A 12,556-nucleotide genomic window follows, 5' to 3' on the forward strand; every position below is an offset into this window, starting at 1 on the left:
GGACATATCCAGCAGGGAATATTTCACTGACAGACTGACTGGCTGAGCATAAAGATGGCCAGATCAGACAAGTGGGTCAGTGACTAGTAAGGGCAGGAGAAGCCTGCTGGGAAACCTGGCTGTGTAAGAGTACAGGAGAAGACTAAGAGGTTAAGGACACCTGAAGGAACTGCAGGGTCACTTACACTATACGGACAAAGTTTTGTGAACATCTGATCAAGGCACCCGTATGTTCTTGTTGAACATTTCATTTCACGGCAAAAAAGGGTTTCTGTTTGATTTGGAGTGTGGATTTGTGTTCATTCGGCCATAAGAGGCCCGAGCCGCTGTCAGTGTTCCAGTTCATCCCAAAAATCAGTGCAGTGGAGTTGAGGTTAGAGCTCTGTGCAGGACACTCGAGTTCTTCTACTCCAACCCTGATAAACCATGCCTTCAAGGAGCTCACAGAATATGCCCTACAGGGATTAATAAATCTACATCTCATCTCATCTCATCGTCATACTGGAACAGATTTGAGCCTCAGCAAAGGCAAAGCAGTACATTCTATACAGTTGTTTACTTCCAACTTTGTGGGAACAAGTTAGGGAAGAACTCCATACGAGTGTGATGATCAGGTGTCCAAATACATTCGGCGATATTGAGTACGGTATACAGGAATAGAGACACTGAAGTGAGCAATGGATTACAAACAAAAAGACATCAGTGATTCTGGTGTGAGGTTTGAACAAAGCCTGCAAAAGCAGTGAGAAATGCAACCCCCCAGCCCCCCCCCAGAACTTTGCACTTAGCATAATAATCAGCAAGTCCTCTAAACCATCAGAAAACACACTCTTCCTCCATTAACACCCGCTGATTGATTCCTTTAACATTCATTTTAAATCGTAATCTTCATCTCAATCGTAATCTCGATTTCATTATTCTACAAGATAACTGGTCACCATGCTGTAACTTATACATAAGAGAACATTACGTACAGCAAGTTTCTGAAACCCCTGTATATCCTTTTACACTGCTGGCTTTCAGTGTGAGACGTGTGTTTCTCTGTTGGATAAACTTTAGAGGTTGAAGATAGCACCTTGAAATTTTAGATACTTTTGGACAAGCACTTGGAGAGCAGAATTTTGATACCACCGCTTACTATGAAGATTTTTGTGAAATAAGGCACCATTTTGAATATATTACCTCTGGTAGACTAAGAACAAACAGAAATACTTATTAAAAAATTAAACCTTAAAGCTCTGTCTACTTTTAAATGAGCCTGTAAACACCACTGTGGACATGACAAAGGCATTAAATGCTGAAAATGTGCACCTTAAATTCCAGTTTAGTAGGAAAATAAATCAATCTGGGAGAGGATGAGAATCAAGGATTCCGTGTCTTTTTGCCTTATTTACTTGTCAGTCGTAGGTAAACTCTAACCAAACGTAGAAACATTTTACCCAATGCAATATGCTGAATGTGATCGTGAGCTTCGGCTCTTGCAGTAACCTTTAAACAAGGCGTTATTGCTGTGTGCGTACTGGAGTCGTCCATCCTGTTGCCCCTGGCTACTGCAAACGAGCTCACATCCAAATTAAAAAGAAGAGGCTGTGAGATCACCCGCACTGCTGGAGCGCCCCGAATGAAAAGCTGGCGATTTACTGCCATTCAGTTGGAGGTGTGAATGGCCCGTTAATTCACGCCGCCGCCGCGTATCTGTGTTATGCGTGCATCATAATGTGTGTGTGTGTAGGAGTGAAGACGTGAATCAGTATATATTTACCTGTTGTGAAATATGTTCTAGTGTGAGGGAATGGAGCTCAAGCTCCAGAGTAGAAATGCTACATAGGTGGAGTTGGGGGTGAAGGTTGGAGTCAGTGATTGCTCGGAGGCAAAAGGACATAAAAGCCTGAGTGGTGGCAGACATGAAGCTCTGATGGGGCTCCATTGTACAGTGAATGGGCTATTGAAGCAGAGCCAGTGGTGAGCAGCCACACGTCACAGCCAGGACAGTGTTCGTTTATGCTCACACACACACCCAGCAAAAGATGAAGCAATACTCCTGGGTTTTTATTCTTAAAATATACGCATTAAAATGGAGTTACGATTTGGATACAGTTCCTTATACTGAAGTCTCACTGAACTCTACTTTTATCCAACTTTCCATCACTGGAGAAAAGCAGTAACAGTAATTCCCATTGCTTAATACTTTTCCTAAGGGTTTGTGGCACATGCAGTCACACACACACACACACACACAACCCCACATTCCTACTTCTGAAAGCAGTCCAATCTCTAAAAGGTCAAATTTTACATATTTATATCTTAGTCTACAAATACTTCTGAAGGGTTTGGGAACATGTTCAGTAAAATACAAGCTTCATATTAACTTCTATACAAAGAATTTAGACCCCCGCTATATGTGTGTTACGAGTAAACAAGTTTCCCGGTCCGTTTTTTAGCACAAGAAATAAAATATATATCCACTCTACTGCTGTGGTAGATTATCTTTAAGATTCACTCAAATGCCAGTCAACACTCTCGCTTCCTCTGTATTCATCTCCAGGGATTTTTTTATTCAGATCCCTGTCCCTCTACACAACTCCTCTCTATCACCTCATTTCTACATTCAACCATCAAACAAACTTATGAAAGCCTTCTACTTTTCCTCTCTGTTTAGATTTTGATCGAACTTTTCATATCCACCCCCTTCTCTTTATCTACACACCCTCATATCAGTCCCTGGCCCTTATTGCTTCTGTGTGTGTGTGTGCTCCATGCAGGTGAAGCAGGTGGATGTAGTCGGGCCTGAGGGCTCTAATATGCTGCAGATTCCCAGAATAGCATGCTGGGCTTTCACACTCGATAATGCACACTTAAACACAGACTTGTGGTAAACACACACCTGACTCCACATTATCATTACTGTGTCTCATCTAGCGCTACACTTTCAGCCCCAACACACACACACACACCATCTGTACAGCAGCATATGAAGATAATCATCGTCGTGACCGCATATTTCCCGTAGCCAAGAGTTTAGTGATTAAGGTCGAGGTCTTCGAGCACACAGTCACATCAGCTTCGTCTAATGAGAAGAGGAGTCTTGGCTCTGATCTGCAACCTGTCCGTGGACGGACTCTGATGGAAACCTAATAGAGGCACGGCTGTGGCAATAGACAATGATAGGATGAGTGACAGGAATGTAAGCGGTGATAATATCCAGGGACGGATAAGTGCTGTGTAAAAGGGTTTTGCCTCGTTTGCATACAGCAGTGCTCAGAGCCCACGGCAGTAACACTCTCATAATGTAGCGACACACAGCTATAAACTCTCAACACAGAACTGTGTTCAAGATGTTAGGGCTGATCTTGTTTCGCTGGGATTTCTCGGAGGATATCTGAACGGATTATTAATTGCAACGGTACAGCGAATTTGGGAACAAATAATATTTCACTTTCTTTGCAAAAACACATTATTAGGCTTACGTTTTAAACTTTTAGAAGTTTCTATGCTCCCCTAAAAATAAAATAAAGACAAATATGACATTTTGTAGAAAAGAAACACCAGAAAAAGTTGGTGTTTTGCATCCATGTAAATTTCCCCAAACCATTTCCTGAAATTCTACTTTTAATACTTTAAGATTTTTTGTCTTCATTTTAAAACACAGGATAAATCCCTGAATGACAGAAAAACGTTTCAATACAAATCTCCACTAATAAAAAAAACACAGATAGACTTAGAGAAATGACTGAAATAAGGAAAGCATATAAAAGGATATCTTGCAATTTAATGCACCAAAAACTATAAATCAATAGAAACAGGATAAACATGCCACCACTTTAATTCACAGGAGGCTGAAACTCGTGATCATGATTAATCTAACCCTAAAGTTGACAGAAAGAAAGCCCAGAGACTAACCACATAAACACACACAAGACGACTTCATAACAAACAACAGCGTATATGCAACCACGTAATCATGCTGCTCTTTTATACACACGAAGCGGGTGGTGCAGACCCACACCACCATCAACGGCAAATGGTTTATCAGTGCAAGAATCAAGCGAGATCACCACGAGACACCCGCATCAGCCAAACTACGCTCCATTGTTCAAAAACAAAGCACAGGAGTGTGTGTCTCTGTGATGGAGAGAAAGAGAGAGGTCAAGCATTCGAGTGTGAAGATGTGTGAAAAAGGAACAAAAATCTCTACAAACCATTTCAGTCCGTCTGGCTGATTTGCTGCATGCAATCAGACTAATTATAGCTTAGCATGAGGACACGCTGTAAGCCTGAGTGTATAGAAATGAACCCACACTCAGGAAAAGCCATTTATCCTAAATCACTTGGATTACCTTGTGTTAGTGTGGATTATAAGTGGGAACATGAAAAGCTTGTTAAATAAGTTGCATACAAGAAGTAACTGCAGGAAGTGTCCACAATCTAATGGACATATATCATGGAATATTTACAATTTACTGGAATAAACAACCTGAAGAGTGGATTAGGAAAGAGGAAAGGACTTACAGCAAAAGGGCATCTGTTGGTCTGTGGACTAGAACTAGAGTCATGCTCAGTGTGTGTGTGTGTGAGTGTGTGTGTGTGTGTGTGTGTGCTGTACCTGCCACTCGCAGCTCCCGGTGACTCCGCCCCCAGTCGGCATCTTTCCAGCTGATTGGCCACAATCTGTCGCTCCACCTCCAGCTCCCGGGTCAGCCTCTCAAACTGGAGCTCCTACAGGAACACAGGAGAGACAAAAAGACTCTGTGAACCAAACATTCAGTCTTTTCAGTGATTTTAGTTGCTTTATAATAATAATAATAATAATAATAATAATAATAATAATAATAATAATAATAATAATAATAATAATATATTTGTATGCCCCCCCCCCCAGACCAAACAATGCCGGAAATTCTCCGACTCTATCCGAATGAGCTCAAATGGAGCTTACTGAGTAAATCTCAATCAGGATTCACAGACGCAAACACACAATGGTAAATACACAACACACAGCAAATACAGCGCAAACAAGCAGTTCCAAGTATGACTCAAGCACTTCACTGGCAGTTAAACACACAATGTAAACCTTTAGTAGGTTCTGAATGTGTATGTGCTTCAGTTTAGTTTTCATATTACAATTTTGCGGTTGTGAAGTGCGTCAGGAGCGACTGAGTAAAAGTACTGTCTCGGCACATGGCAGTGACACCGATTCGTTCACCTGAGTGGCTCATGAATCAATAACTGAATAATTCCTTAATAAATTATTTGGCTCAGTGTTTAGCATGTCTGCCTCACACCTACAGGGCCGGGGGATCAGCTCCTGCCTCGAGGGTTTCCTCGGGGGTACTCCGCTTTCCTCCCCCAGTTCAAAGATGTGTTGTAAGCTGATTGGCATCTCTAATCTGAACGGGGGTGTGTGTGATATAGACTGACATCCTATCCAGGGTGTACCCTGCCTTGTACTCTGTGTATCTTGGGATGGGTTCCAGGTTTCCTGTGACCCTAGCAGAATAAGCAGATGGATGAAGGGATGTTCATATTTAATGTGTGAGTGCATCCTGAGGTGTCATTGGTGTGAGTAAAATGAGCATGTCCACTAGGGGGCTAAAACCTAATGAACGTGTAATGTTTTAATGTTTAACAAACGAAGAAGAAGAAGCAAGTCCTGCATGAGATGACGCTAATGATCACTATGTATTTTCAGAGTCAGACAGCGAGAGGCAGACCAGATAGCACTCAGCTCGTGAGTCCAGATTATCTCCACAGAAAAAGATGCCTCAAAGATGAATGTATTTAATGAGAGTACACGGTAAGCCCCGCCCACTGCATATGGTCTCTGAAATGCTCAGTTTAAGGTTCATCTAATGGTCATGTTGACCAGCACAACACTTTAGCTTGCTAATCATCATGAACCAAATGACGATTTTACATTTTAATAGTTTTACGTATGTAGGTATATTACTTTATACAAATGAAATATAATAGACGAGCATGCATTTTGTGCCCAGGCTGCTGAGAGAAGATGCAGCTCGATAATCATCTTTCTCCCTTACTTCGCTACACTTTCTGGATGCTTTGTGCTCAAAACATTTCTTCATCTGAGTGATGTCAGGTAGCAGTCAGATTAGAAGAAGAAGAACAACAACAACAAGATGATTACAGAATTATATTATCCATATTACTCTGACACCTTTGATCAAACCACTGAAGATGGGGTACAACGTTTCATCACATCATTTCTGAGTGCTCAGTCTTCCTGGATACACCTCCCTGCCTCAACCAATCAGCATTCGGCTAAAAGCTTGTTAGCGTTCAGTTACAATAAATAATTGTATTTACATAACGTCCAAAACAGAACTATATTATTTTATATAATAGTTATATATATAATATATAATATAATATAATATAATATAATATAATATAATATAATATAATATAATATAATATAATATAATATAATATAATAGTTTCCAAGTCATAAAACTATTTACATTAGTAACAGACCCTTCAGACACATAGATACGGCTATATGAAAACAAGCGTCTTTTACATCAGGGTGTTTTATTTTTCTAGAATCGCCTGGTCTGGAGTGTGTTCCTCTGCTTAAATTCACAGCGACTACAATGATTCATTTATTAATTAACAACATTCTAATCATTTATACTTGAGACTGAACTTTTTTTTTTTTTAATATTCTGCTTTTAAAACGTTTAATCTTAAATTATCTTTAGCATCCACCATACACCAACCAGGCATAACATTATGACCAGCTACCTAATATTGTCTTGGTCCCCCTTTTGCTGCCAAAACAGCCCTGTCCCATCATGCACTGTGTATTCTGACACCTTTCCATCAGAACCAGCATTAACGTCTTCAGCAATCTGAGCAACAGTAGCTCGTCTGTTGGATCGGATCACACGGTCCAGTCTTCACTCCCCACATGCATCAATGAGCCTTGGTCACCCATGACCCTGTCGCCGGTTCACCACTGTTTCTTCCATGGACCACTTTTGATAGATACTGACCGCTGCGGACCGGGAACACCACACAAGAGCTGCAGTTTTGGAGATGCTCTGATCCAGTCGTCTAGTCATCACAATTTGGCCCTTCGTCAAACTAAGAAAAACGGTTCATGTTAAAGCGCTCGGAATTACCGTCCAAGCCGAGCTGTTATAATAATGTTAAAAATAACACGAGAATCCGAGTCACTGTGGTATAACTTCAACAATCATTATCATGACCTCATTCCACTTTCCACCTTCAAATGGTGCCAGTGAGGAAAAACGTCAGTTTGGTTTCCAAGATGGCCACCATCATAAACACAATTTCACTGAGTTCATTGATGAGAAGTTAGTTAGAGTAATTGTGCAGTGAGACAAATCTGTGGTTCAGATTTTCACTGGGAAGTTGGTAGTATTTTGAGGCAGATGTTATGTAAAAGATCTCCAGTTATTAGTTATCATTCTTCATTATCTTAGAAGAACACATCAGGCACCAAATGTGTCCTGACTGATCGACTATGTGTGGTGGATCTGACTTTAAGAACCTGGGGCAAGGAGCATGATGTACACGAGCATGAAAATTCTAAGTGCATCCTGACTTCAATGATCTAAATGCACACAGCTACAGCACACCCCCGCACACACACCCACACACACACACACACACACACCCACACACACACAAAATAAAGCCACATGTTTGTAGGCACACTGATTAATGATCTAATCTTTTCTGAAACAAGACTACACCTAAACACTCAACATTTCAACCCATGCCATCACCTCTTCACATAGAGATGACTTTCACAGCTGGAGACGTTCCTTTCGCGATGGAGACAACAAGCCTGCTCTGATCGTCCCCTTGACACTCATCTGTCAATTTCCTGATTTAAAGTACAGAAAACAGCATGCATGTGTACACATGTGAGCAAACATACCTCTCTGTAGGTGGCAGAACAGACGGCCTGGGAACTACCTAAAGTTAGACCTCTTTCACTCCACTTGTCCGCTCACCTTCTGTTCTCCCTTCTGCCTGTGCTGTGACTGTGAGCATGTGTGTGTGTGTGTGTGTGAGCGTGTACAAGCATGTGTGTGTGTGTATGGGCTGAAAGAGCTGCCTGCAGTGTGGTTTCTGCTCCACCCCCATCTCTGTCTTTTCTTTTCCTCCCCGTCTCCGTCTCTCTCTCTCTCTCTCTCTCTCTCTCTCGCTTAATCTGAGGTATGCAGGGACTTTGTGTGGAAATCCAAAGCATTCAGCCCAGTGTTTCCTGAGGAAATGCAACACATCCTCAGAATCCCACTGGACATTTGGAGAACACACACACACACACACACACACACTCAAATGGAATACACTCCTGAAATCTCCTGTTCTGACCATCTCTGACTCTCACATTCACACAGGTTTGCGTTTAAACCCCAGGTGTTAAGTGTGTAATAAAGTGCTACTCATGCTAATATGCCCGTGCCATCTGCTCTTTAAACCCCAAATTAAGCGATGCGACACCTCAAGCAGGTTTAATAATGCTAATGGTTTTGAAATCAAGGAAGACTTCCTGACTCGCTGCTGTTTGCTTCCCAAACATCTGTAATGATGCACTTTTCTAGGCTAAATCTGCTTTATTTGCTAAATGTAATGCGTTGTGTTTTGTGTGTTTAAAATTCAAATCGGAAAATCTCAAGTGTAGTTCATTTGCTTCTTATATATAATAATGACACAGGCACATAGAGCAGTATGGGACAATGGGAGCTTAGCTAGCTGGCTAGTTTTTTAAACAGAGATTCTAGTTTACATGAGAAGCTGGATACAAACAAAAATGTATTCAGAAATCATCTGCAGGAGAATTTACACAAGACATCTGGCTCCCGAGACTGTAAACTTACATACACATAATTTATAATGAATAATTAATTTGGGGGAGTGGTTAAGGCGTTAGACTACTACTCAGAAGGTTGAGAGTTTGAATCTTGGGTCCACCAAGATGCCACTGCTGGGCCCCTGAACAAGGCCCCTAACCCTTAATGGCTCAATTGCAAATTTAAGTCTGAATAAGGGCATCTGCCATAAAGTATCTGATAATTTAGCTGTTTTATATTAATGTCTTGAAGGAAAGCAGTCTAAAACAATCCAGAAATGAAGACAAATAAGACTAACCATTCGATAAGGGCGAAGGTAATGGCACCCTATAAAAGCACTAAGAAACAGACCTTGCTTAAACCCAGCTTTCATGTGTGTTCTGGGTGATCTGATCGTAGGTAGATAGAGTGAACAGAGTCCATTTTTTCTTGAGGACGCACTGTGATCCAATCACTCAACTCAAACTCAAGGACTGCAGGACATTTGACATGTGAACACAATGGTTTCTCGATACTCCCCAGACAGCCTGATCGACTGCGTCTTTGCCCTAGCCCTGCGAGAGAACATGTAATCATTTTGAGATGTTTGTAAATCGCACAGAACGGTAGCATTCTGCAGAGCTAGGCTAATGGATAAAGGTCATGCTATCAGAAGAGAGCATGGAAAAAGACCATAGCGGAGACGATAACAGGTGCTTTTCACAGTCTCTCTCGTCGGCTGATCTCACGCTCATTTATGGGTGTCTTAGGAGGCTACGTGATAGAAATGTCTGAAACAACCCTTACATGAAATTGGATGGATTTGAGAGACATCTTCCCCTGAAACCGCACGTTAAAACGTGCGTGTCAGCTTTCCTCCTGAAATGTAGGAAGTGCCGTCACAAGCAGGAGCTGAAGACGCATTTAAAATGCCCGGTGCAAACAGGCTGTCCACTTCTGATGGAATCACTACAGATAGATGTTAATACCAGGTGTGAACAGGGCCTCGATGTGTGCATACGGTAGCTGAGGCACTGCAGTGGCTGGGCTGCATTACTGGAAGATTTAACATCACTAAATGCAAATCAAATCTAGTTAGAATTTTTGGCCTGTAGATATATTTACATTCTGAACATTACAAATGCATGTAAAACTAGGAGAAACTGAGGCAGTCTTTAGTGGTAGAAATAAAAAAGAAGCCCGGAAAAAGCCTAATACCACCACACTTTATTGATCCATCTTGCTATCTAACAATTATTATCTACTACAGCATGAATCAAAAGCACAGTAGTAGATCTGTCATGGCTTCCTGGTACCATTAAGAGCCCAGTAACGCACCATAAACACTCAGTGTTGGCATTTAAACCACAGACCCCCCAGCTTGCTGGCTTGCTTCTCTTGCCACTAGGCAAATTGTCTATCCATTACTCTTTTTTTCCCCCACATCTGAATGGGCAATTTCCTCTGAAACAGTCAAAGGGGAGCCTTTAAATCTTGGCTGTCTCATGCAGACTCATACCAGGCCAGTGGATCTATTCTTCTTGAATAATGGGTCATTTTTCTTTTAGGAAATTGTTCAAAATGATGGGTAAAATGGTTCCCATATATCACCCTGGACCTCCAAGATATTCTCGGCACCCGGCGAAAGGCCAAGCCAAAGTAAAGCCGACTCGAAGCCGCTGTTCTCTATGAATAATAAAAGCATAACATATTGAAATTTCACAGTACATACATACAGAAGCCATCTGTGTGTACTACATGTGTTCTTTGTCTAAGACATTCATCCACTGGACGATAGATACGATAATCCTAACCCACTTGAGCTATATCAGACAAGTGTCTTGGGAAACAGGAAGAGCGGAATCAAACGTGGTTGGGTCTTTAGATGTAGCCGCTAATTACGAAGAGAAGGAAGAGAGGCGACTGAACGTGTTTAAGAGCCCTGTGTCCTAAACCAAACAACTCATTTCACACACTACGAACAAGGCAAGTGAGACGTGCCAACAAACTCAGACCGTCTGGGGCAGGCTGCATCCTGGTGGAATTACACACAGCAGACTGGAGTCACGCTCCTTTATTTTGCAGGCTCTTTCTAATTCTTTTTCATGTTCAGTATCCAGCTCATGGGGCTTTATTTGGAGTAACACGCAAACTGAAATCCAATATCAGGAGTCCAGTGAGTGGTTTTATGCTTATAAGGAAGTCGGTTGGCTCGGCAGCCATTCTGGTGGTTATTTACAGTATTTTGTGACCAAGCTGCTCTGTAGTTAAAAGAAAGCAACTTATAAGTGTGAAACTGACAAATATGGATTATTATAACACCGTTAAAGTGGACATAAATGGCATAATAATTATTTGCCTGAAAAAGAAAACAACAAAATATCTACTACAAACTTAATTCACAGCTATTTCTACATGGTAGGTGAATTCCAAATAGCATATTTCTACAAATGGGCACTAGATATGGGATAAAATAATAAGTTTTACACCCTGTGTAGTGCACTACATGGTAAAGGTATTCAAGAATGCACCCTACTACCCTAATAAAAATACTGTGCATTGGCTTTCTTGTTAGAGTTTTTTTTTATTGTTTACAAATTCACAGCAAAGCACATGATCAGTAATATCTTCTTAATGTATGATTGACAGGTTCATGAAGTATTCCTGTTGCTTTCTGCATGGAGAATGTGGTCTCAGGTGTGAGATCTTTCATAACCTTGGATAAAGAAATGAAAGCAGTCAACAGCAATGACTATTCGAGTCACTGAGTTAATATAAACATACATTCAAATCTATAGGATCACTAATATGCATAGTGCAGCTTTCACACCATGTCACATTTACTGACTGTAATCTGTAGAATACTGTGATCCTCAGAAAAACCCGCAAGATATATTGTATAATGCAAATACAGTGAGAATCGGGAAACCCCTGATGAGAGAATATGCAACCGAGTGAGCCATATGGCAACCCTAACACACCAATCACCAATCACAACACTATAGCACCTCAGCAGGACACTGCACTTACACTTCCAATGGACAGTCCCTTACTGCTGCACACCTCAACACCAGGGCTGGGTCGTGGAAGGGATTACAAATATTATAGTGAACTAAAACAGCTAAACGTTTTCAAAAGTGCTTCCATGATCATATTTTCTGTTCCTGAATGATTTCAAGAACATTTAGCCTAAAGCCAAAGATTTCCCCCTGAAGCCTAAATTCCTGTTGAGAATTTGTCACATTCTGCAAACCTGACTACAGGAGGATGTGATGAAAAACAGTCGCTATAGCCAAGTTTTCAAATATGGGGTGATGTTTGGAAAATCTCTGTGGAAAGTAACATTTCTCACGATTCTCCAGGCAACAAATCACACTGCAAAGTACAAGCATGCTCTGAGAATGTTAAAAAAAAATTAATAGACATGTTAAAAGAAGGGTTTGGTTTTATGCCTTAGACTTCCTACACTATATTGCCAAAAGTTCTTGGACTTCTGCCTTTACATGCACATGAATGTAATATAGAGTCGGCCCTCCCTTTGCAGCTATAACAGCTTCAGCTCTTCTGGGAAGGCTTTCCACAAGGTTTAGAAGTGTGTTTATGGGAATTTTTGACCATTCCACTAGAAGTGCATTTGTGAGGTCAGGCACTGATGTTGGACGAGAAGGCCTGGTTTACAGTCTCCGCTCTAATTCATCCCAAAGGTGTTCTATCAGGTTGAGGTCAGGACG

The 12,556-nt window shown here is 41.2% G+C and overlaps 1 protein-coding gene across 8 annotated transcripts in view; it reads right to left on the minus strand.

Moving 5' to 3' along the window:
* The window catches only part of LOC131354001 (plakophilin-4-like), a 119,851-nt gene that overhangs the window by 49,069 nt on the left and 58,226 nt on the right, over positions 1-12,556 (minus strand). For all 8 annotated transcript variants that reach the window (XM_058391199.1, XM_058391197.1, XM_058391203.1 and 5 more), the window contains one exon: positions 4,604-4,716. In XM_058391199.1, the coding sequence (XP_058247182.1) occupies positions 4,604-4,716 (113 nt within the window). The remainder of the gene's footprint in view (positions 1-4,603; positions 4,717-12,556) is intronic.

This window comes from Hemibagrus wyckioides, linkage group LG06, assembly GCF_019097595.1.
Source record: "Hemibagrus wyckioides isolate EC202008001 linkage group LG06, SWU_Hwy_1.0, whole genome shotgun sequence".
In the NCBI taxonomy this organism is placed as follows: domain Eukaryota; kingdom Metazoa; phylum Chordata; class Actinopteri; order Siluriformes; family Bagridae; genus Hemibagrus; species Hemibagrus wyckioides.